The sequence below is a fragment of the Saimiri boliviensis genome, chromosome 9, assembly GCF_048565385.1.
Source record: "Saimiri boliviensis isolate mSaiBol1 chromosome 9, mSaiBol1.pri, whole genome shotgun sequence".
Taxonomy (NCBI): Eukaryota; Metazoa; Chordata; class Mammalia; order Primates; family Cebidae; genus Saimiri; species Saimiri boliviensis.
In genome coordinates, this window is record NC_133457.1 from 112,170,189 (window position 1) to 112,195,745 (window position 25,557).

Sequence of the window (25,557 nt, forward strand, 5' to 3'; positions counted from 1 at the left end):
CAGTACTGAACTCCCGTTACTTTTCCACCCCATCAGCCAAGGATGTTGCCTTCCAAGCTATCCAGAACACAGCCCTGGCCCCCCGGCGACCATACTGGCTTAAGCCTACCCCAGGCAACCTCTCAGCTGGTCCACAGCACTGTGAGAAAGCAGCAGCTTTTACCCTACGCCTCTGCAAAAGCTTTAGGGAAGTGGGGGGAGCCTAGGTCCATACATTCTAAACAAAGGTCCCGCCTTGCAGGCCAACTTCTCTCCCCAGCTGCACCACAAGCTTCACGAGGTTTCGGGCCCTTTGTCCTTTCTGATGTGTCTTGCACATTGTAGGGCCTCAAAACAGCCAGGCCATTTTACAAAGACTGGATTTCTTCTGCCTCTCCGGTGCCCCAGCCCTGTCCCTCAGGTGACCTGCGTGTAAGAGTCAGACTTGTGTTCTGACCCCTGTGAACCCCCATTACAAAACGAGGCTGCATCTCCCAAACACAGAAAGTGGAGACTGAGCACTGAGAAGCTTATAGAAGCTTTCCTTGCCCCTCACATGTAACTCAGGAAGAGACGACTCACCAGACACCCACCCTGCTGACACCCTGACCTGGGACTGCCAGCCTCCAGGACTGTGAAGCAATACATTTCTGTTGTTTAAGCCACACAGTTTTGTGTGACTTTGTTACGGCAGCCCCAGCCAAAAAAAGAAAAGGGTTGGGGGTGGGGGGCCTACCTTTGTTCTTCCAGCCCTTAAAACACCTTTGTAATCAATTACCTGTGTTCAATACCTCTCTGCTTGAAATACCTACAGTGGCTTCTCTTTTCCCAAGTGCTACAGCAGCATTTTTCAAACCATTAGTGCTTTGTGAAGCGATGTCATGGATCTTGCCAGCATTAATTTTGAAATGAATGAAGAAGCAACTGAATAGAATAGAATAGAATAGAATAGAATAGAATAGAATAGAATAGAATAGAACAAACAGATATTTTCAGAGTGGATCAAGCACAGCTTCAGTCATACATTACATGGATGGGTGTACCAGGTCACAACAGAAAACTTATGTCTGGCAGTGGGATGAAAGACCTGATTTGGGGACCCCACTAGCCTTCTTGACCTCTGAGGGCTGCTCCGTGGGGATTCAGGTCCTTTCGTGGCTCCGCCCAAGACAGCTCCTGGTCAGGGCCAGGCCGCATGGGTAGATGCGGATGATCTGCCCCACCTCCAACTGAGAGCCCAGGGACCCAGGGCGTTCAGGGTGAGGCCACTCACTTGCCAAGAAAGCACTTGGGGACAGTGCTCAGCTTTCTCCGGCGGTCCTTGATGAGGTTCACCTTCTTGTTCATCATCATGTGGTACAGCTTCTCCCCCTTCTCCGCAATCATGACGTAAGCGTCACGCTCCATGCCCAGCTTCAGGCCTACACAGGGGCACGGTCAGCACTGGAGAGAGCACCAGACCCAGGGCAGGGGGGAAGGGGGAGACAGGGGGCAGGCCCACAGCTCCTGAAAGCCGGCCTGCCACCTGCCCCCTCATCTGCCCCCCCCCACCACCATGCCAGCAGCAGCTAGAAGGCACTGACTGTCACTGCCCTAGGCACCTGCCATTGACGCCTCAAAACAACCATTTTACAGACGGCAAAGTTGAGACCTGGAGAGGTTAAGTCCTGGGAGTCATGCCTTCAACCCAGGAGTCAAGCTCCAGAGCTATGTTCATAATCACTTCCCTATTCCCACCCAACCCCAGGGTGGGTTTCCAGATTCACAGGTTATCAGAAAAATTGTTGGGATCTTCATTCCAGCCCAGTGATAAAAGTCTGGTCATTCTTCCTGACAACATGCACAAGACCTGACTCTAATCTCTGCCACATTTTTCTATTTTGACCGCCATCTAATCTTGACAACAGCAAATGATGCAACATTTAGGATCAGAACATATCACCTAAAATCCAGATGTCTAGTTTCTCTAGACACACAATCCATGGATTTGGCCCCACTGGGCCCATATTCCTGAGAGAGGATGGTGACTTGTCTTGGAAGTAGGGAGATAAGTGGAGGAGTGGATGGGTAAAACACACCATATCTGAAGGGCAGAATTAAAGGGACTTGTTGATTTGTTGAATTTGGGGAGCAGGAGTTGCAGGGGAGACCAGGGATGATAGCAAGAGTTTGACTCTGAGTTCTAGGATGAAGAGAGGGGTCAAGGGAAGAGCAGGTTTGGGGCAGAAGGCTGGGGAGAGATGAAGAGCTAGGATTTAGACATGGCAAGTGTGGCGTCTATGACACCCCCAATTTCAAGTAAGCAGGATACACATTTGGAGGAAACTGAGGCCCAGTTTCCTCCTCAGTAAAATTGGGAGGTGGGAAGGGTTTTTAGGATCGTGTGTCAGATTTTGAAATTTTCCCTAATCCGGGACCTCTTGTAGCAGCATGACAACCCTCTGCAGCAGGGACTTGGATCCCCATTTATCAGATGAGATCACTGAGGTCGGGGAAAGCTGGAGTAACCTGCCCCCAAACACACCAAGGCCTCCTTTTCCCTGCCTAGTGGTCTCTGCACAAAATAGTGCAGTGCCTCCGCACAGTTGCTGAACGCCCAGCCCCAAGCCCATCCTCCTATTACATCTAGCCTCCGCACTTCCTCATGTGAACTGCCTCGGGGGTGCCTGTGCCCAGAGGGACTCCTGACTGAGGTTAATGGACAGCCCCAATGGACCCTCCTCCCAGAATTAGATTCAGGGAATATCAAATAAAACCTCAGGCGGAGGGTATAGAGCTATGTGGGGGAAAGAAGAGCATCTAGAGTCCTCATCTTTAAGGGTGAAGACCTTCAGCAAGACCCTTCTATCGGGCCTCAGTTTCTCCATCTGTCTAGTGGGCAATCTCTGACGTACCACCGAGTTAGAGCAGTCCCAGAGCTCCCTGCCCCTTCAAACACCTGCTTCTTGCAGCTGGTCCTCCTGTAAAGGACCCTATGCCCCTTCCCTAGACACAGCCCCACTCTGCAGAAGCCACGCACAGCTCAGGGATTCCCAAGAGAGTCCCTCAAACCCGCCACTCACTCTCGCGCTGCTCCCGCTCGCGGATGATGGCGTCCAGCCACTTCTGCTTCTCTTCCGCCGTCTTGGCCATGCAGACGAACCACTTGTTCTTGGCCGTGTTGTGGATCTTCCAGCCATTGGTGACGGTATAGCCATTGCTGTGGTAATCCGCTGGCAGGGGAAGGAGGCAAAGATGCAGCAGAGACTCTCGTCACTGCGTGACTCTCAATCCTCCCCGTCACCAAGCCCTTCCACTCCAGCACAGGGCAGGGCCCTCACCAGGGTCAGGATGGGGAGCTGTACTTCCAGCCCTTCAAATACTCCTTTTCCTTGTCCAGTGGGCAAGGAAGACATTCTGCAACCAAAGACCCTTCTCAACCACTCAATGACAGCGGAGGCTTCATTTGAAGGCCTTGCGTCTAGGCACAAACACAGCAGTGACTCCCGGGAGACCCCTGCCTAGAGTCTTCCCAGATACCTCCTATCTCACTCAAGCACTGGAGTTACTTAAAACCTTAGTGCCAGCCTGACAAGCCAAGTCAAATGTGGGGACCCTACCCACCGCTGGCTGGGATGCGAGCTGGTAAACCCGTCTGCCAGGCTTGGCACGATCTAGGGAAGCGAAAGCCTGACTCTAAGGAGGGCTCCACGGGCTTCGCGAGACTACCAAACAGGCTTGTGGCTCAAAACCAAGCAAGAACCCCTGCTCTGGACAAGCTCAAAAGCACACATACTAGGAGATGCTCACATGAGCCCTGACAGCATCACTGTGCATGACTGTGAGTGATGGAAACAGGCCAAATGTCCATCACCCAAAGAATGGATGGAGTGTGGAACGTTCATGGGATGGAACGCTCTGCAGCAACAGAAACCAACAAGCTGCAAACAGCTACATGCAGAGACATGTATGAACCGCACCAATGCAGCGCTCAGTGAAAGCAGTTTGTTTGAAAAAAATGTATAGCCAGGTGCGGTGGCAGCCACCTGTAATCTCAGCTACCTGGGAGGCTGAGGCGGGAGAATCACTTGAACCCGGGAGGGGGAGGTTGCAATGAGCTGAGTGCACTGCACTCCAGCCTGGGCAACAAAGTGAGACTCTGTCTCAAAAATATATGTATATAAACCATATTATTTTTAGGGGAGAGACAAGGTGTCACCCTGTCACCCACGCTGACGCTGGAGTGCAGTGGCGAAATCATGGCTCAGATGATCCTCCCATCTCAGCCTCCCCAACAGCTGAGGCCAGAGTTGCATGCCACCACGTCTGGCTAGTTTTTGTATTTTTTGTAGAGATGGGTTTTCTCCACATTGCCCAGGCTGGCTCAAGCAGTCTGCCCACCTCAACCTCTCAAAGTGCTGGGATTACAGGTGTGAACCACCACACCCAGCCAACCATATTTTATGATCATTTAAGTAAAATGGTCATGACCATTATATGACCAGGTGGGCTGTACATATATATATACATATATACACACAAACACACACATATATAATCACATATATGTAAAGCCACCTAAACATATGCAATCATATAACCGCTTATATAAGGTTCAAAACCAACAATTTTAACTAAAAGGTTTAGTAATAAATGCTTAGAAGGTAAAAATGCTTTTAAAAAGCAAGAAAATGATCATCACAAAAGTCACACAGTGGTTACTTCTAGGGGGAAGAATACATTGCAAGAAGGAAGGATCTGGGGTGCAGTGTTTGATTTCTTAACTTGAATGCTAACTACCCAGATGCTCGCTTCACGCATCCATGTTCTGGGCACTTTTCTGTAGGTAGGTTGTATCTCAGGATAAAAGAAACATATATATTTAAATCAAACAGAGAGAGTGCCAGGAGCAGGCAGGGCTCAGGCAGGGCTGAGGGAGGGGCCTACCTGTCCCATCTTCCACGTTCTCCACCTCCATGACTTCAGTGTTGATTCGACCCCTGAAGATGTAGAGGGAGCCATTGATGGATTTAGTCCTCTTGGTGGACTTCTTGCTCCCAGTGACCCTGAAAGACAGTGAGAAGTCAGTGTCCCCTGCACATCACCTCCCAGATGCAACTGTTTTCAACAGCGCAAAGGCGAATGCAACACCCAGGGGCATCCAGGGACAGAAAGGAGCCGTGGGTAGGGGTCAGAAGCGGGAGTATTTGGCTGGTGGTTGGGTAACTTAAACAAGTCACTTCTCTTCCAGCCACAGCTTCCTCATCTAAAAAACAGGCTACGAGCCTTGCTGACCCCACAGAGCTACTTTTCAGCTAAGAAGAGACATGGGAGACCAGCAAGAGGCAGCAGAAACCCACTCTTCTTGGCCAGAAAATGGAAAAAGGCTGATTAAGTTTCTCAAAGACAGAAACTTCCTGAAATAAGACCAGAATGGAAGGAGGGCTTGGAATTGTCCATTCATCCATCCATCCATCCATCCATCCATCCATCCATCCATCCATCATCCATCTTCCCATGGTTCGATCATTCACTCAAGTGAATTCTATCATTCACCTATTTCTATAGTCTAAATGTTGGTGTCCCTCCAAAATGTTTATATTATATCCTAATGCCCAAGGTAATGGTATTAGGAAGTAGGGCCTTTGAAAGATGATGATGTCAGTGGGCAAAGGACCTCATGAATGAGATTAGACCTTTATAAAAGAGGCCCCAGAAAGCTGGCTCAATCCTTCTACCATGGGAGGACACAGCAAGAAGGCACCGTCTATGAAGCAGAAGGTGGGCCCTCACCAGCACCGAGTCTACCAGCACCTTTGATCCTGAACTTCCCAGCCTCCAAAACTGTACAAAATACATTTCTGTTGTTTATTTTCTTTTATTATTTATTCATTTATTTTTAAGATGGAGTCTCGCTCTGTCACCCAGGCTGAAGTGCAATGGCTCGGTCTCAGCTCACTGCAACCTCCGCCTCCTGGGTTCAAGCGATTCTCCTACCTCAGCCTCCAGAGGAGCTGGGATTACAGGCGCCCTCCACTACACCTGGCTAATTTTTGTATTTTTAGTAGAGACAGGGTTTCACCATGTTGGCCAGGCTGGTCTCGAACTCCTGATCTCGTGATCCGCCTGCCTCGACCTCCCAGAGTGCTGAGATTACAGGTGTGTGCCACCATGCCCAGCCTATATTATTTATTTATTGAGACGAAGTCTTACTGTCTCACCCAGGCTGGAGTACAGTAGTGTGATCTCAGTTCACTGCAGCCTCTGACTCCCAGGTTCAAGCAATTCTCGTGCCTTAGCCTCCTGAGTAGCTGGGATTACAGGCACACACCGCCACGCCCAGCTAATTTTTCTATTTTTAGTAGAGACAGGGTTTCACCATGTTGGCCAGGCTGGTCTCGAACTCCTGACCTCTAGTGATCCACCAGCCTCAGCCTCCCAACGTGCTGGGATTATGGGTATAAGCCACCACACCAAGACCGAATTTCTGTTGTTTAAAACCCCCAGTTACTAGTGTTTTGTTATAGCAGCCTGAAGGGACTAAAACAGTCACTCAACAAACATCTGGCCAGCAATTCCTATGAGGAGGATGCCAAGTTAGGAGTCAACCATCTGTGCCTCCAACAAGCACGGGGAGAATGCCTACTGTGTGCCAGGCACTATTCTAGGTATTGGGGCTGCACCAGTGAACAAAACAACATCTCTGGGAACTCAACTTCTAATACGGGGTTGGAGGCAGGGCACAGAGACTGTCCCAAAGTAAGGTAAGCCATACGTTAGGGTCAGAGGTGCTAAACGCTTTGGTGAAGATACGGCAGAAAATGAACTCCCAGAGCTCACAGGCCACTCTGTGGTGTGCATGGGCCTCTGCTCCAGCAGGTGGGCTGTATGTGCACCAAGAGCCAGTGAGTTTGTTCCCACACTGACTTGGCTGACGTGCAGTTGTTACTGTAAGTAGGTAAATGACATATGAGATAAGCTGAGGATTCAGGAATGTGTAAGAGACTTCTCTCTCTGAAAACTAAGTTGTAAGTGGTGAAGATGTGGACTTCTGCAGTGTGTATGACATGGGAGCCACGGAGGCAGGCAGAATGGGACAGACTTCAGCTCTAAGACTCCCTGTGTCTACTGGTGGAGAAGGGACTAGAACCAGAGAGGAGCCCACTGCAATCATCAAGATGAGAAAGGATGAGGATGAGGGTGTGTGTGTGTGTGTGTGTGTGTGTGTGTGTGTGTGTATGTACATGTACATATAAACATATACATACATATGTGCATATACATATTTTTGCAAACTTTGTATTCAAGTATAAAATACACACACACACTACATATAAACATATACATACATATGTGCATATACATATTTTTGCAAACTTTGTATTCAAGTATAAAATACACACACACACACACACACACACACACACACACAAATGCCCAAAGCAGCATGAATAGGGTTAAGTTTTGCAAAGTAAACACACTTGTATCAACATGTTTAGCATCCCATAAACACCCCCCACCCCCGGCCACTCTTTTCGCATCACTGCCCCCTCTTCCCCTGACAAGGGTAACCACTGTCCTGACATCTAACCCCAAAGATTTGCTTCGCCTATTTTGAACTTAGCCCAAATGGAATCACAAGTGTGTACTTTTGTGTCTAGCTTCCTTCATTCGACCTCACGGCTGTGAGTTACCCGTGCTGCTGGGTGTAGTGACGCAGCCAGACGCTTTGCTTCTTTCCAGTTCGGTGCTGCTGTGAGCATGCCTATACGTGCCTGACAGAAGAACATGTGTGCACAGTTCTTTGGGTTAGATACCTGAGGAGCTGACTTCCTGGGTTACAAGGAATATCCATGGCTGGCTTTAGGAGATACTGCCAAGCTGTTTTCCAAAAGGTTGTACCGATTTCCCATGCCCAGCAGTGTAGGAACATTCCAGTTGCCCCACATCCTCTATAACTGGCATTTTATTTCTCATTTTGGCCATTGTGGTGTGTATACAGCAGTAGCTCATTAACATTTAATTTGTAGTTCGCTGATGAGTAAGTAACCTCAAACACCTCTGTATGTTTATTGGTGATCTGGTGCCTTCTTTTGTGAAATGACTGTCCCTTGTCATTTATTGTTGAATTGTCCATCTTTTTCTTAATTATTTACAGCAGGGGTTGGCAATTTTTTCTGAAAAGGGCCAAATAGTAAACATTTTCAGTTTTGTAGGCCATACAGGCTCTGTTACAACTACTCAAAAGATTGTATATAAACAAATGGGCATAGCTGTGTTCCAATAAAACTTTATTGACAAAAATAGGCAGCAGGCCAAGTCTGGCTACAGGACCTCTTTATATATTCTGGATGATGAACACTCTGGCCATTATATGAACTGTAAAGACCTCTTCCCAGTCTGTGGCTTGTGTTTTCACTCTCTTCACAGTATTTTTTAATGAAATTCTTAATTTTAATATAGTCAAATGAGTTTAGTTCTCCTCTATAACTACACTCTTTGCCCTATTTAAGACATTTGCTTACCCCTAGAGCATGAAGATATTCTCCTATGCTTTCTTCGAGAAGCGTTATTGTTTTACCTTTCACATTTAAATCTACGATCCAGCTGAGGTAGATTTTTGTGTTTGGTATGAGGTAAGGGTCCGGAATCACCTTTTCCCCCACTGGACAGCAAACTGACCACGCACCATTTATTGTACTGCATTGGTGCTTCTGCTGAAATTCAAATGACTGCTTACATGGGTCTACTTCTAAACTCACTATTCTATTCCATTACTCCACTTGTCTATTTTCATACCAATACCACGCTGTCTTAATTACTATGACCTTACCGCAAGACTTGGAATCTGGTAATAACAATCCCCTAGCTTTGACCTTCTTCAGAATTGTCTTAGCTATTTCTGTCTCTGGATTTTCCTGTGAATTTTACAGTGAGCTGATCATTTACACACACATACATGCATACACACATGTACACAAACCCCCTCCTAGAGTAATTATTGGAATTGCACTGAGGTTCTGATGCGGGGTGGAAAGGACTTGCTGATCATGTAAGTATGGGGAGAAGGATAGCTCAAAATCAAGAAGATTCTAGCTTCGGCTCCTGGGTAATTGCTTCTTCTGCCTCCAGACTCAAACAGAACTATCAGCTCTTTCTGGGTCTCGAGCCTGCCAAGACACTGCTGGCTTGTCTTCAGCTTGTGGATGACAGATTTTGGGACTTGTCAGCCTCCATAATCACACGAGTCAATTGCTTATGATTAATCTCTTTACACACACACACACACACACACACACACACACACACACACACACACTGTTGGGTCTGTCTCTCTGGAGAACTCTGACTTAATTCAGAGTATGGTACCATTTACTGGTAATGAGGAAGATCCAAGGGGTAGAAGTTAAGATTAAAAAAAAGAGTCCACTTAGACACAATGTAAGTATGAGCTACGATGTAAGACACCCAAATAAAGATATATATTTCTATTTCTTCCACTTGACCACGTACCGGGCCTTATTCTAACCACATTATATGTGTACACTTTCCATGTCTTACTCTGTAAAAACAACCCCATGAAATGAGGACTACTTTTATCTCCATTTAGCAGATAGGGAAACAGAGGCACAGACAGCTGACATCATTTGCTCAAGGTCACACAGAAAGAAAGCAGAGCCTCTGTGTTCTTAATGGCGACACACTACTGCTGCCTCTAAGATACTAGGCAGGGGCTGAGATGCATGAGACTTGGCTCTTCTGGGTCTTGGTTTCCCCTTCTGGAGGGTGGGAGGTGGATTTTTAAAACACTCCCTCCCATTTTCCATTTCTGACACCCAAGAAGCCTCTGCTTTTGAATTAGCCCAGAAGCACTGAGTCAGAGACCTCCCCTGACCCATGTCCTGGACGAGTGGTGCCTGGTGACCCAGGCAAAGACAAACACAGTCAGCAGTCACCTCACCACTCCAGGCATTGCCAGAGGCCCCAACAGACTCAGGCCGGGAGATCCACCCACCATTGCCCAATCTCCTGGGCCTCTTAGAGCTCAGCCCTCTGGCGCACCATCCAGAGGCAGGAATGCTGGCCACCTGCCCGCTTCTCTCCGGAGACAGATGTGCCCTTTCCCTGCAGCCAGCCCAGCTCACTTGTGGAAGTGAGGTGGGGAACGTCCTTGAAAGAGTTCAGGGCGCCCACAGGGAAGGCCCTAGGAAGCCCACTGGGAATCCGGTGCTATCAGAATCAGCTGATATCCCTGCATAGGTGAGCCTGTCCTCGAAAGCCAAAGGCTGAGCAAACTCAGCTAAAAGTTGGGAGCAGGTCATAGAAGCCCAAGGGAATGTTCTGTTTTCCAAACCCCAGAGTTCTGGGAAAACTGCCTGCTCCAGACAGCTTGGGGCAGAGTGGTAGGGCAGGACTCCGGGTGGACATTGGCAGCAGCCCTGAAACTACCAAAGGAGGACTCTGTGGACAGTACCAGAGAGACCAGAAAGGAGACAGGGAAAGAGAAGAAGGGGGCGTTCGTGAGGGGGACAGAACGACACGAGACAGACAGGCCTCAAGGAGTGGGCGGGAAGGAAGGAGCAAATGAGAAAGGGCCATGCTGAGCCAGTCACCAGGAGACAGTGAAAGCAGGAGGCCCAGGCCCTTACAGGAAGTGCTAAGCCCAGAACAGGGGGGAAGGGCAATGAGGAGGGCCCGTGGTTGGAGAGCCTCCTGTGCACCAGGCCCTGACCTGTGTGATCACACCAGAGCCAGGTTAACAACAATGGTGCTGGCAGCTACAACGCTGTGCACCCACTATGTGCCAGGCATACTCACATATCTGGTCTTCACAATGGTCCTAAGAGGTACCTATGATCATTCACCCTGCTTTACAGATGAGGAAACTGAGACACAGAGAGACAAAGTCACAGAGCTACAAAGACGGCTAAACAGGGGCCCAATGGTGGGGGGGCTAGCTCTTAACCACACATGACTACAAGGAGGGGCTGATCGTCCCTACTTTACAGAAGAGAAAACCAAGGCTCAGAGAGGCCCACTGAAGGAGGAGGACAGCGGGAAGCCCACACATGGGCATGGAGCATTCGTTACTCATCCAATGATAAGGTTTCTCACCACACCTTAGGAGGCCAGCACAGACAGACAAGGAAACTGAGGCTCAGAGACGGTCAGTGGCGTGGCCTAGACCATAGAGCAAGTTACAGGAAATGCTGAAAGTAGGGCCTAGGGCCTGGACCTCAGGCCTCAGCGCTAGTCTTTGCTAGACAGAAGAGTTCAGAAGCTTCTGGAACATCACTATTTTGTCCCTAAGGCAAAGTAACAACAAAGAGAATCTGAAAAGTGCTGCAGTGGTCAGCTGAGACCACCCTATACCTGCTGAACAGGAAAACTTAAAGTTAGGAAACTCTGTGCCAATCCACTCATGCATCCAACCATCATCAGTTCCCACCAGCTACTGCGGCCGTCCAACCCCGCATCCATCTAATTTGCCCTCTCTCCATCACTCACCCATCCATCCACTCAGTTGTCCAACTGTCCAACTTTCCCTCCCACAGCCCAACCACCTCAGCAACCAGCAATCAACCACTCACCCATCTGTGAACACGCCATCCAATCAGCCATCGACCCACTCATCTCCAAACCTCCATCACCCACCCACCTTCCCGATCATATAACCACCCCACTATCCATCCATCTACCCATTCACTCAACATGCCGTACCTGAAGGCCCCAATCTGCCATTCATCCAAACACATATCTGCCAGTCTTCCCTTCCATTTCTCTAACTGCCTGAACATGTACACAAGGCCCAGCCTTCCATCTGTTCCTCCATCCAGCCATCTCCTAAACCTCCAAGCATGCAAACACTCATTCACCCACACGTCAATGCCAACATTCCTTCTTTCCCTCCCTGCCTCCTTTTGTCTACCATCCGTTCATCTCTCAAACCTCCAGCCGTCTGTCCCTCATCCCGTGTGCCCACACAACCCGTCACCACACTTCCCATCGCACATGCACCTGCCTCCGTCTACTTACTCAGCTACCCATCCACTTAGTCCTAGACTCTACAGAGTGCAAGAAACGCCAGTGAAAGATCCAAAGAAGATGAAGAAACTATCCTGACCCTCCAAAAACGTAACAGTCAAAGAGCTTTATTCACTCCTCTTGAACCCTCAACTTTTAGATCTTACAGGATGTTGGTGTCACGAAGGACCTCCCAACTTCCACAATCATCTAGACTTACACTATCCAATATGCTAGCCACGAGCCACAGGTAGCTACTGAGCACTCAAAACGTGGCCAGGACAAACTGAGGTGTGCTGTAACATACACACCAGATTTTGAGGACTTAGTAACAGCAAGGGACAACTACTGCAGTCATCCTGCCAACTCACAAAAGCAACCACAACACAAAATATCTCTTTCATAATTCTTTCTAAAAATTACACATATAATTATAAATATAATATTCTAATCTTTGGGGATCTATTAGGTTAGATGGAAGATATTATTTGAATTCATTTTACCTGGTTCTTTTTACTTTTTGAAATGTGGCTACTAGAAAATTTAACATAACATGCGGCTTGCATTGTATTTCTACTAGACAGCACCGATTCAGAACAAACCCGTCAACTCACAGGAAAGGGAGACAGACCCAGGGGAGGGAAGTGACAAGCCGAAAGCATCACCTGGAGAAGGCAGCAGGTGAGACCCCATCCCAGCCTCCTGGCTCACCTGGATTTCCGCTTGCAGTAGACGAGAAGGTTGTCGAAGAGGAAGAAGGCCCTCTCCTGGATGTTGCCCGCGGAGATCTTTAACAACGTCCCCTGCAGGAGGAGCTGCGTGCAGATGTCTGTGAGGTTGGAGCCCTGGCAGAGCAATGAGGACGCAGTGAATGAGCCAAGCCAAGAACACCTCCTTCCTTTCCCAGAGACAGAACCTCCTACCACCTCCCGCCACGTGCCAGAAACTCCACCGGCAAATCTGTCAATAGACAGAAAATCAGTACGATGTGATCAGTGACTTCTATCTGCTGAGCATGCCAGGAAAATCCTAGGGAGGGCACACTGATGTGACTGTATGTCCCTTTCACAAGAGAGGGACTTGGGCTCAGGGAGGAGTGACTCACCCAGCTCACACAGCTAACAGCAGGTCCTAGTCAGGATCTAGGTATGTTTGGGTTCAGTTTTTGGTTTTTTTTGGTGTGTGTGTGCGTGTGTGTCTGTGTGTGTTGTTTTGTTTGTTTGTTTGTTTGTTTGTCTGAGACGGAGTTTTACTCTTGTTGCCAAGGCTGGAGTGCAATGGCGCGATCTTGGCTCACTGCAATCTGTACCTTGGGTTCAAGCACTTCTTCCTGCCTCAGCCTTCTGAGTAGCTGAGATTACAGGCATGCACCACCATGCCCGGCTAATGTTGTATTTTTTTTTTAGTAGAGTCAGGATTTCATCATGTTGGTAAGGGTGGTCTCAAACTCCTGACCTCAAGTGATCCACCTGCCTTGGCCTTCCAAAGTGCTGGAATTAGAGACGTGAGCCACCATGCCTGGCCTCGTTCAGTTTTTATTGTGGAGTTTTTTTCACCTATTCCTTTCCCACTATTTCTTTATGTCTTGACTTGTTACTATATTTCCCCCACCTGAATGGCCCTTCCATAAGGACAGGGTCCAAATCAACTATGTGCCCTGCGTATGCCCAGCAAGGTGCTCAACAAATGGGATGTGCAAACCATCAGGGGCAGGATCCTGCGGGCACTCCATCTAGCTAAGCTAAGGATGTACATGTGGATCCCAAACCTGGTCACCTATGCTGGGGAGTGGGGAGACGGGTAGCAAAGACATGCATGAAGTTCACTGAACGTCAGAGGGGTGCCGGGAAGCGTGGCTGGGAAAGGCATCAGGGAGGAGCGAGTCAACCTCAAAAGATAAAAATTAAGATAAAGCAGCTGAGGGCAGGGATGGGGAAGGTCCTGGCTGGGAGGGGTTCCCAGAGCCTGGGACCACACAGGTCTCCCCAAAGCCAAGAGGACCCAGGCAAGGGCAGAGAGATCCCAAAGTCCAAAAAGCAAAGAAAAGAGACCTCAGTGGGTGCAGAATGCCAAACGAGGCAGCCCCTCTGCTGCTCCTCAACCTGCATCCCACTTCTGTCATTTTGGAGAATGGAGTCTTCCCTGGTACTTGGCTGCCCAACCACAGACTACATCTCCCAGCCCCTCCTGTGCCAGGTGTGGTCACATGACTAAGTGATCACCAATGTGCCCCACGGCCAGGGCACATCCTTGAAAGAAAATGGCTTCCCTCCCCTTCCTCCCTTTTCCTCTTTCCACAGGCTGGGGTGGAGGGAGACACTGTAGCAGGTGGTGGGCCAAGGAGCTGGAAGGAACCCGGGTCCTGGCAGGGCAAGGCTGCCCACCCTAGCCTGACGGTTGGCCTCTGCACTGCTAATGAGAACCACACCGCAATGCTAATGAGCCATCTCCCTGAGGCCGCTGCATCGCTTCCTTACAGCGGTCGGCCATGGACTTTAATTAATACAATAAGGTACAAACGTAGGCCACTGACAACAGAGTAGACAACAGGGTGCCACTGACATTTAGGCCCAAGGAATAGTATGCAAAAGCAGTGTTTTAAGGGAGGTCCACGCGACAGACCAGCAGATTACACAGAAGAAAGAAGAAGAAGTGGCGCAGTCCCTGCCTGGAAATGAACTTGGGGAGGAGAGAGGGAGAATTATTCACACATCCCCGTCCCTAAACACTCAACATCCAGAGCCAGCGTGGAGTTCCTACCCCACCGGGACCTGCTGAATTCTTTCTGAGACCCAGTAAGGTGAACTGGTTCGAAACCAGGCGGCCCACCTAGAATGGGCTCTCTCTCTCGCTGCTGTTAGAGCTGGTCTGCTCTGTGCCCGTGGTCCAGCTGGGTACAACAAACCCAGTCACTCAACAGTGCCGGAGACCCCTCTGGAGACTGGAAAACCAGCTTCCTTGTGGTCAAGAGCTGTGCAGCCTGGGACAGGAGCCTGCACTCATTATCAGACATCACGGCCTTCGGCTTGGCTGGGGGCCCAGGTGAGCATGGATGCTTGCATGCCACAGGCAGATCTCAGGTTTCCAGTGAAGGAGCAGCCTGCTGCACCAAGGCTCAGGGCTGCCATGATGAAGAGCCCCCGGGACCCCCAGCATCCTCACAAACAGGGTGAAGAGGACTCCCTGGGGCTGCATCACGGCCCATGGGCAGCACTGGGCAGACACCAGTTCAGCAGTCCCTGGAGCCCATGCCTTCCCTTCCTTTGCCTTGCTTCCCTCATGCCCACCCACCAGCCCTTCCAGGGTACAAAGGGGAACTTGAAGAAGCACCTGGTACCTGGGCCAGCTGCCAAGCCCCAAGATCACACGACCCTAGACCTGAACCCTGCTGCCAAGGCCATCTCAGGGGATCTAGGAAAGTGCGTGCCCCCAGCCTGGGAAGCTGCCTCTCGAGCCCTGGCCAAGGGCCACCTGGAAAACTGCACCTGAAATGCCACACATACTACAGGGGGATGCCCCTTCCACTCCAGCCCTGCTGAGAAGCCCAGCTGGACTCCTGATTTCCCTGAAATCCTTGAATCCAGGTCAAGGGTGGTGCTAGAGGTTGGATACACAGGGAAGAGGCTGAGGACCAGGAGATGTACACCAGTCAGGGCTAGAGACCTCCTTCCTTCCAGCCAGGCACACTCAGCCACACTGGAAATGACAAAAGCTTCAAATCACTCAAAGCCAATACATGTATAGGGCAACCACAGGCCACGCACTGTTCTAAATATCCTGCACCAACTCAGCTAATCCTCAGGACAATTCTCATTTTACAGATGAGGAAACAGGCACAGCATGGGGAAGTGCTTGCTTGTGCTCACACAGGTGGTAAGGAAGGCGGTGAGGTGGAACTTGAACCCAGACAGACAGCCTCCACCCCCCGACCCACTCACCTCTAGCTCAGGCTGCCTCTTCAAAGACAACCTGAAGACTTTTATTTGCAATCATTAGTCTAGAGCAGGGGTCTCCAAGGGGACAGACCATGTCCCCCCGGGGGCCCAAAGCACCCCAGGGAGGGTAAGAAAAACCACGAGAGCTTTTGTTTCCTTACTCCTGTTTCCCTCTCTCCCCTTGTGAGTGAGTGAGCAGTGGACCATCTCTTAAACCAGGGCTTCAGAGCCAGAAAGTGGAGTACACCCTACTTCTTTCCCTTTTTTTTTTTTTTTTTTTTTTTTGAGATGGAGTCTAGCTCTGCTGACCAGGCTGGAATGCAGTGACACCACCTCAGCTCACTGCAACCCCCACCTCCCAGGATCAAGCGATTCTCCTGCCTCAGCCTCCCAAGTAACTAGGATTACAGGTGCCTGCCAGCATACCCAGCTAATTTTTGTGTTTAGTTGAGACAAGGTTTCCCTGTGTTGGCCAGGCTGGTCTCGAACTCCTGGCTTCAGATGATTCTCCCACCTCGGCCTCCCACAGTGCTGGGATTACAGGTGTGAGCCACCATGCCAGGCCTATTTCTTATTAAGAGCACACATTTTCTTCCTTATCACTGTGAGCTTCACATAGAAGTTCATAAGGCTGCATCTGGAGTGTGCCTCTGAGGAGGGGCAGCCCACACTGGGCACAAGTTCTAGTCAAAGCTCTTAGATGATTTTTCCATCTAAAAAAAAAAAAAAAAAAAAAAAAGTGATCCCACTTCGCCGCCAGGGCTCCTCCTGACATGTACTGTGTGTTTCCTCTGAGCCAGGCACTGCCAAGGACTCTGTAAGCATCAGCTCCCCTATCCTCAAGTGACCCATGAGAGGGGTACTGCCATGATCCAGACTTCACAGATGAGGAAACTGAGGCAACGGACTCTCTCCCCACAAAGAGGGTTGTCTCATTCACTCACTTCCACGGTATTATGACACATTGCCATTGCCTTGTGCTCAGCAAAATGGATTCACGGATTAATTTATCTGGCTTTTATTGTTTTGTTGTTTTGTTTTTTCTTGATGGAGTTTCGCTCTTGTTGCCCAGGCTGGAGTGCACTGGCATGATCTTGGCTCACTGCAACGTCTGCCTCCTGGGTTCAAGCGATTCTCCTGCCTCAGCCTCCCAAGTAGCCAGGATTATAGGCATGCGCCAACGCCTGGCTAATTTTGTATTTTTAGTAGAGACAAGGTTTCTGCATGTTGGTCAGGCTGGTCTCAAACTCCCGACCTCAGGTGATCCACCAGCCTCGGCCTCCCAAAGTGCTGGGATTGCAGGCGTGAGCCACCGTGCTCGGCAACTTACCTGGTTTTAACTAAACCAGTCTTATGATGAAAAGTGGAGTACAAAGGATCGGGGAGCAAAAAACACACACGTGGGAGATCAAATAAATGAATGATACATCCTCAAGCAGACGGCAAGGAAACGGCCAAGACAAGACTCCCCTTGCTCCAAAAACAAGCCCCTTGTCAGACATATTTCAAGAGAGAGATGACAGCCATCAGATCCGATCAGCAAGCAGTCACACAGCAAGACAGACAATGATCAAGAAGGCTATCTGAAATAAAGATGTGCCCTCACTGTCATTAACCATGAGCTACCCCCAAGTCATGCTGTCCTCAGAGACTGTAGACAGCGTGGAAGCAGCTCCACTATGAAACAGTATCTTTTCTAGCTAGAATGTACTCTTTTCACAAGTCACCTTGAGGAACAAACTGTATTTAAAACATCTTTCGACTTCATGGAAAACAATTTCACATTTGTCAAAGGACATTCATATTCCATACTGCACTTTATCTTCAGAATGAAACCAAAAAAGAACTTCTGAGATATTATCCCTAAAATTAAACGAACAGGAGAAAATAAGGCACAACCCCCACCCCCACCCCGGCAGGACAAACTTACCCAAGGCAGGGCAGTCTGTTAAGTTACAGGGCTGGGCTTCAAAACCCTGTCCCTGTGCCTCAGCTTTCTCATCTGTAAAATGGGGATAACAGCACCTCTCTTGTAGGGTTGGAAGCTTGTAACCAGTGCTGAATAAGTGCCAGCAATTCTTATTTTAAGTCACTTTATTTCCTATTACATCAGAAACACTGGCCACTGAGGGCCACAGAGTTCTCAAGTTGTACACATTCAGGGTCACAAAGGGCTTTAGAGACCCGTGGTTTCCATTTCCCTAGGCCCTTAACAGAAAAGGAAATCACTTCTGCTCCAGCTGCCAAGGAGCTTGCTCAATGTCCTCTCCTCGGGGACCCATGTGAGAAATTTCTTTTCCAACTGAGTGCCAGGAAACTCTCCATCTCCCAGAAGAACTGCTCTGCTTCTTCCTTTTTTCACAATATTAGGTAACCTATATGTGTTGCTCTTTTCACCTTGGATTCCAAGAAACTCAAAAGCCCAAATAGACAGATGTTTAAATGAGTCATCTCTATTTGCTCTTGAAGTTGAAAGTGGCCAGGTGACCCATTTCTGGCCAATGCAATGAAAGGGGACACCTGCGTGGGGCTTTTAGAAAAGGTTTTCCTCCACCAGGGAAGAGGGCTCCCCACTAACTACCCTGGCCATGCCCCTTCTCCTCCGGTTTTGAACACGTGGTGCCTGGAGTTGCTGCCTTCATGGGAGCATGAGGGAAAGAGGAGGATCATCACAAGAGACCAGATCGGAGCGCTGACGTGAGGCTGAGATGAGTCTTAGAGAATGCATCCTAACTGACACACCAGAGGATCAGGCAACTTTCAGTTGCAGGAAACAGACACCAAGCCACGTACTTTTTAAGCGAAAAGGAATGAGGGGCTGTACTTACTCCCTGAAGGGGGCTAGAGCAGCCAGGAATCCAGGCCAAGGACCCCAGGAAACCAACCACACCGCAGAACTGGCCCAACAGGGGAGCCACTGCCCCTGCCTCAGGTGGGAAGGGAGGATCAGAATAACACTTGCCCAACTCCGCCTCCAGGAAAAGGCTGTTCAGGCGGCATAGCAGCATTCAGTAGTTGTTGCCTCAAATGCCAACTGCAGATCCACTCCACCAACAATTAAAAAAGAAGGCCTAAGCCATGCATCCAACACCCAGGAAGCTGGCACCCAATGCCCTCTCTGAATGTCACCGCAGAAAGCCACACATGACCATGGCTGTGCTTTGCTGCAAAAACAGCATGGGGGTGGCCTCCACCCCACTCCCACCTTCCAAATCTCAAGCAGCTGGATCTGACCGTGGCTGGACCCATATCATATCCCAAACCGAAGCTGGGAAATGGAGCTCTTTACTCTCCAGCCCCAGCCGGGCAGGAAGGCCCAGCAGAAGGAGCGCAGGAGACATGGGAGGTGGTTTGGCCGATCCACAATACCCCGCTCCCTGAACACAGCCCCTCTCCTCTCTGCAGCAAACCTGTAACCTCACAGTGATACAGCCTCACATTTAGGATTCCCCAGCACAAAGAAAAGAACTAGAAATCCCAAATATGGCCAGTGCCTCCAAAGGCCAGAAAATCCAAAGGGCCTAAGGCATATGATCAGGGTAATAATCTCTGTCCAAGAGCCTTTCATCTTCTGTCTTAATCTCCCATTCCAGCTGTGTTTACTCTGACATTGATTTTTTCATTTATTCACATTTTCCCATTTCCTTCTACAGATTCACAGGAAACGTCTAATAACCTAGGAAGGCATGCGGGCTTTAAACAAATAAATTATGTACAATCCAATGATCTCAAGAATCCTACCCCCTAATAATCATGATAGTAATAATATCAATAGCTACCATTTACTGAGTACCTACTATGTATCAGGTACACATGAGGATACTGAAGCTCAGAGAAGTTACGACATCTGCCTAAAGTCACCCAGCAAAGGAGTGTCAAAGCCAGAATTCTGTCCTGGAGTGGACGCTAAAACACTACCGTTGACCTTGGCATCAACAGCTCAAAGGCCTACACATACCAATCAATGCATGAAAGAGAAGGGTGGGGAGGTGACAGGGGACAGTGGGAACGGAGGGGAACGGAAGGCTCCAGCGACTCTTTCCGTGGGATATAGGTGCCCAGAGTCACCAATTTTTTAAGAGAAACCTGAAATACGGATTTTTATTTAGATTTAATGGAAAATAATTAAGCAATCTTTTGCAAACACTCTGTAAGCCAAACCAAATACACTGCAGACTGAACCCGGCACCCAGGCCTCAGTTCGTGCCTGCAGCTGTGCACCTCCTGGCCCCTGCAGCCCAGGAAGCCCCCTCCTGTCCTGTACACACCTCCCAGCCTTCGATGTGGGACTGCAGCTGCTCCAGAGCTTCCAGCTTCTCCATCTGCCGCTTGGTCTCATTGATGTTGGAGCAAACGGTCTTCATGGCCTGCAGGGCACTCTGGACCGCAGGGTGGTCTGGGTGCTTGCCGGGAGTCCTCTTGGCCAGCTCCTGGGGTAGAATAGAGGTGGGAAGAAGAAAGCAAGACATCAATCCAGAGGAGGCCCAGGCCAGAGCTGAAGGCAGCTCTGCCACCTACGAGCTATACAACCTGAGGCTGAGAGGCATCACTCAATCCATTCAGTCAGTCATTCATTCTACAAGTGTCACGTGAGCACGTCCTCCACTGCAGGCAGTGTTGTAGGGTCTGGGGAGAATATTACTATCAAGAAAACACACAAAAACTCCTCGCCTGGTGGACATTACATTCTAGCAAAGGAGATGAGTCAAAGAAAAGAAAACTCAGGTATGGCATACAATGTCAAGCAGTGGTGAACACTAGGAAGACAAATCAGAATGTGGGGGAAGGAAGTGTTTCCCACAGGGAGATCAGGGGAGGCCTCTCTACGGAGGTGATGTCTGAGCAGAGACCCTGCATAGAGCCAGAGAGGGAGCCCAGCAAAACCCAAGGGGAGAGCCTGCCAGGCGGGGGGCACTGCAGCACAAAGGGTCTGGGCGGGCACACATCTGCTGTGCAATGAGGAACAGGAGGAGGCAGCGTGTCTGCGGTGGAGTCAATACGGGAGGCGGTCACAGGGGTGGCCCCAGCGCTGCCCCTCCCAGGCCCAGTTTTCTTATCTGTAGGATAGTCATAAAAATTGCCCCTGCCTTCACAAGGATATGGGACGGGGCATGTAAAATGGCTCTTAATCCACGAGAAGCCCCCTGCCCCCACCGTTTTCCACTGCCAGCTCACCCCTCAACTCAGGCACAGGCTGGGACACTGTAAAAGCCAGGCTAGTCTTCATCAAAAGATTCTGGCCACTAAATGTGATAGGAGAGGAACCGAGGAGGAAGGGATTAGCCGGGACGTAAGATATCAGGGAAGATTTTCAGACCAAATTACCCAAATCACCCAACCGCCCCGCCAGCCTTTCATCCTGAACTGTGCCAGCAGAGATAAGTTTCTTTAATCATCTGACCCACATGCCTAAGAGCTCCAGTCACTCCCCTATGCCCTATCTCTCTGCTCCTCAATGATCCAGATAACGTCCCCACATAGGTGACACTCTTGCGTGAGAGTTATGAGCACAAATGTCAGTTCAAGGGCTGACTCTGCCCCTCACTGTCTGGGTGACCTTGGGCTTCGGTTTCATCAGCTGCAAACCTGTGATGATGAGGATGATGATGGCAGCAATTAATGTCTGCTGAGCCTTCGCTCCATGGTTTGAAGGTAAGTCTGTTATTAGCCCACTTAACAGATGAGGAGACTGAGGCACAGCAAGAAAGCCCAAGGCCTCAAAGTACAAGGAGGAACTGGGATTTGAACCCAGGCTGTCTGATGCTGCTCATGGTTACAGTGGGGGACAAATGAGGTACTGCAGGCAAAGCACAAGTGCGTATACAGCAAGTGCTCAATATATGCAAGTGACTGGCACTCTCATTGCCAAATGACAACGCACACTAGCTGCAACTGTGAGCAGCAATGTGCCATAAAACGGTGGTGGTCTGTGCACGCCCTGGAGAAAACCAACTCCAAACACATCCCTTCTCCATTCCCGCCACTTCCATCCTGCCCGAAAACACATGTCGTCTCTTCTGATGACCAGGTCCTAAGAGTCCCAAGGCCCAGCTGGTCTGTAACATCAGGCCCCCGGAACTCGGCTGAGCTCTTGCCATGCACCCAGACAATGTGCCCAAAGGATGCAAAAGAAGGGAGATGAAGCCGCGCTCTTCCTCTGGAGGCCCCAGCAACGAGGCTGGAAAGGCACTTCCCTGCGGGCTTGAGAGAGGCCCAGACGGCAGCGTCATGTGCTGAAAACGCTGCTGATCAACCAGAGGAGAGGCAAGCCCAGAAGCCTTGAGGAGGAAGCAACGTGAAGACAGGCAGGGCACCCAGGGCCAGCTCTGCTAACGGGGGTTGTCTTTTGACTCTTTCTTCACTCAGCAAATACTGGCTGAACAGGTGGTGTGAGCCTGAGCCGTGGAGGCTGGGCAGAGAACAAGACAGTCCCCTGGGAGCCCATGGGCAAGAGAAGACCGGTCAACAAGGCCACGACTATTACCACGGCCAACAGTAACCACGGCCAATACTCAGCGAGCCCTCATGCTCCTGTCAAGCTCATTTGATCCTCACAACAACCCTATTAGGTAGGCACCGTTATTCTCCTCGGTTGACAGACGCAAGACCTGAGGCACAGAGAGGTCGGGCCATTTGTCCGAGGTCACACAGCAGATCTAAGCCCACTCATTCTGACTCCAGAGTTTACACTCTAAATCCCCATACTATTTACAAACCTTTCAGACAGTTAAGTACGAACACTTTCTTCCCAAATAAATGTATAATTTACATGAATTAAAGGGGCAGTGAGTGAGGGAAGTGCCGTGGTCTGAGACGGTCTCTCTGCAGAGCAGGCTTGCGAGCGAAGCTTGAAGTGAGGGCACGGGCCGCACCGCATCTGTGGGAATAGCACTCGAGGAAGGAGGAGAGCACGTGTGAAGCCCTGAGGCAGCAAGAAGCAGCAGGGAGGCCAGCGGGACTGCAGCAGAGCGAGCAAGAGAGGGTCGCGGCACGGATTTGGACAAGCACGCCAAGGCCGGATCACGTCAGGCTGCAGTGGGGTGCTTTACGTTTCCTCTAGAGAGCATGGTGATGGAGGTAGCAGCAGAGGCCTGACACCATCCTCTCACCCTTTAAAGGACCTCCCTGGCTGCTGACAGGAGGATGTGTAGGACGGAATGTGGAATGAATATAAAGTAGGAAGACCAGCTAGGCCTACCAGCAACGTCCAGGCAAGAGCAGAGGGTGGTGTGAAGCCAGAAGCTTACTCCACGCACGTGTGTATCCACTCAGCAAGGCCTTCAGTGTCATGGCCCCATGCTGGGCCCTCTGTTGTGCATAGATGACGGCAGACGCTCTCCCAAGCCCCCCTGGAGCCGTTGGCCTGCTTGTAGGTATGTCCACAAGGTTACAACAGAAGACCACGGTCTTATGACCATATGCAGTAATTTCATTCAGTTCAGCGAAGCTACCCCAGTCCCAGGTTCCCTAAAGTGGTTTTGGGCATCTGGACCTTTGTGAGGCCAGCCAAGGCCAGGGAGTGAATGTGGCCAGTCAGCTCCCAGTGGGCAGAGACAGAGGCTGCCAGTTAGTGAGACCCCTGCCCCGGGTCCTACCGGTCACCCCCTTTGTCCAAAGCAGGATCAAGCGACACTCTGAGGACCGAGTCCGAGCCATCGCCTATTTTTGTAAAAAGAAGTTTTACTGGGGCCAGGCACGGTGGCTCATGCCTGTAATCCCAGCACGCTGAGAGGCCAAGGCGGGCAGATCACAAGGTCAGGAGTTCAAGACCAGCCTGGCCAACATGGCGAAACCCTGTCTCTGCTAAAAATATAAAAAATTAGCCTGGTGTGGTGGGAGGCACCTGTAATCCCAGCTACTCGGGAGGCTGAGGCTGGAGAATCGCTTGAACCCAGGAGACAGAGGTTGCAGCGAGCCAAGATCACACCACTGTACTCAGCCTGGACAACAGAGCAAGACTTTATCTCAAAAACAAAAAAAAAAAGTTTTATTGGAACCCAGGGTCCTCATTTACTTACGTATTGTCAGTGGTTGCTTTTACAGTACAATGACAGACTGCGTGGACCCCAAGGCCTAAAATATTTACTACCTGGTCCTTTAATGGGAAAGTTTGCCGACCCCTTGTCAAAAGCAACAGAACTGATTCTCAGATAAGCATGAGGGCACCTGGAATAAAGAATACACTCCCAGTCCACCCTGGACACTGGGTTCTGGTGGGTGGGGCATGAGCAGAGGGCTGGGTGCAGTTTCCCATCTCCTGTTCCTCTTCCTTGGCTGGAATGTGGGCATGGTGTGAGCACCTGAAACCCCGGTGCTGAGGACCACACCCCAGGGCTGGCAGAAATTGATGCTGTCAGCATGGAACCACCATGCTGCCCTGGACTGCCTTGACAGAAATAAGCTTAGACGTTGTTTAAGCCACTCTTGTTTCGGAGCTCTGTCACTATAGCTAAAACATATCCTATTACAAAAGAGACCCCAGTGTGTTGTCGTATAAATTCACCATGAAAATGTGTTCTTCCTTCTGCTGGCTCTGTTTAGCTTGTCCATCAGCGAAATTACTTTGCCTCCCAGTGGCCCCAGCAGACAGGTGCTTTTACTATCCCCACTTGACAGATGAGGAAGCTGAGGCTCACAAAGAGGCAAAAATCACTTGCCCAAGGTCACGGACAGCTAAGCAGCTACAAGGTCCAGCTCCAGAGCTCACATTTCTAAATCACTATTCTGATTCTCCGGCCTGAGTCCCTGGGCCTCTTCCCACCTCCCCCGACAAACAGGAAGCCCTCACCAATTTTATTCTTGAAACTAAAACCTGATGAGTCCATGGCACCCCTCTGGTGGTCACTGCCACCATATCTGCTCCTCCCAAACGCCGGAAGTTGGAATCTCAGTGATCCTCGTCCAGTGGCTCCCTGCGGGGATGCCAACACCCAGCAGTTAGTCAAAGTGAAAAAAGGCTGTTTCCCTTTTCTATCTGGCTGCCTCTATCTCTATTCTTGCCCTAGGTCAGTGCGAGGGGTAGGAAATTGAAACCAAGCAAGACGTGGCCAACCCTATGGCTGGACCAAAACCACAGGGGAAGTGCTGGCTCTGGTGCCTTGGTTCACAGGGGCATGCTGGCTCCACTCTGTTGAGCTCCAAAAACTGAGGGCCCATTCCTGCCTCCAGGCCTTTGGACTCCCTGTTTCCTCTCCTGGCATACTCCTTCTCAAGATCTTAAGAAGTAATGGCCAAATGGCCAAGCGCAGTGGCTAACTCCTGTAATCCCAGCACTTTGGGAGGCTGAGGGGGGTGGATCACGAGGTCAGGAGTTCGAGACCAGCCTGGCCAGCGTGAGGAAACCCCATCTCTACTAAAAATACAAAAATTAGCCGGGCATGGTGGCATATACCTATACTCCCAGCTACTCAGAAGACTGAGGCAGGAGAACTGCTTGAACCTGGGAGGTGGAGGTTGCAGTGAGCCAAGATCGTGCCACTATACTCCAGCCTGGGTAACAGAGCAAGACTCCATCTAAAAAAAAAAGTAAAAAGTAAAACAGGCCAGGCACAGTGGCTCACGCCTGTAGTCCCAGCACTTTGGGAGGCCGAGGTGGGCGGTTCACCCTAGGTCAGGAGTTCGAGAGCAGCCTGGCCAACAT

The 25,557-nt window shown here is 50.0% G+C and overlaps 1 protein-coding gene across 3 annotated transcripts in view; it reads right to left on the bottom strand.

Moving 5' to 3' along the window:
• Positions 1-25,557, bottom strand: part of PREX1 (phosphatidylinositol-3,4,5-trisphosphate dependent Rac exchange factor 1) — a 201,073-nt gene that overhangs the window by 61,267 nt on the left and 114,249 nt on the right. For all 3 annotated transcript variants that reach the window (XM_039479551.2, XM_003932694.4, XM_074406635.1), the window contains exons 6-10: positions 20,186-20,347; positions 12,694-12,827; positions 4,906-5,024; positions 3,042-3,191; positions 1,253-1,400 (exon numbers count right to left, since the gene is read on the bottom strand). In XM_039479551.2, coding sequence (XP_039335485.2) covers positions 1,253-1,400; positions 3,042-3,191; positions 4,906-5,024; positions 12,694-12,827; positions 20,186-20,347 — 713 coding nt within the window. The remainder of the gene's footprint in view (positions 1-1,252; positions 1,401-3,041; positions 3,192-4,905; positions 5,025-12,693; positions 12,828-20,185; positions 20,348-25,557) is intronic.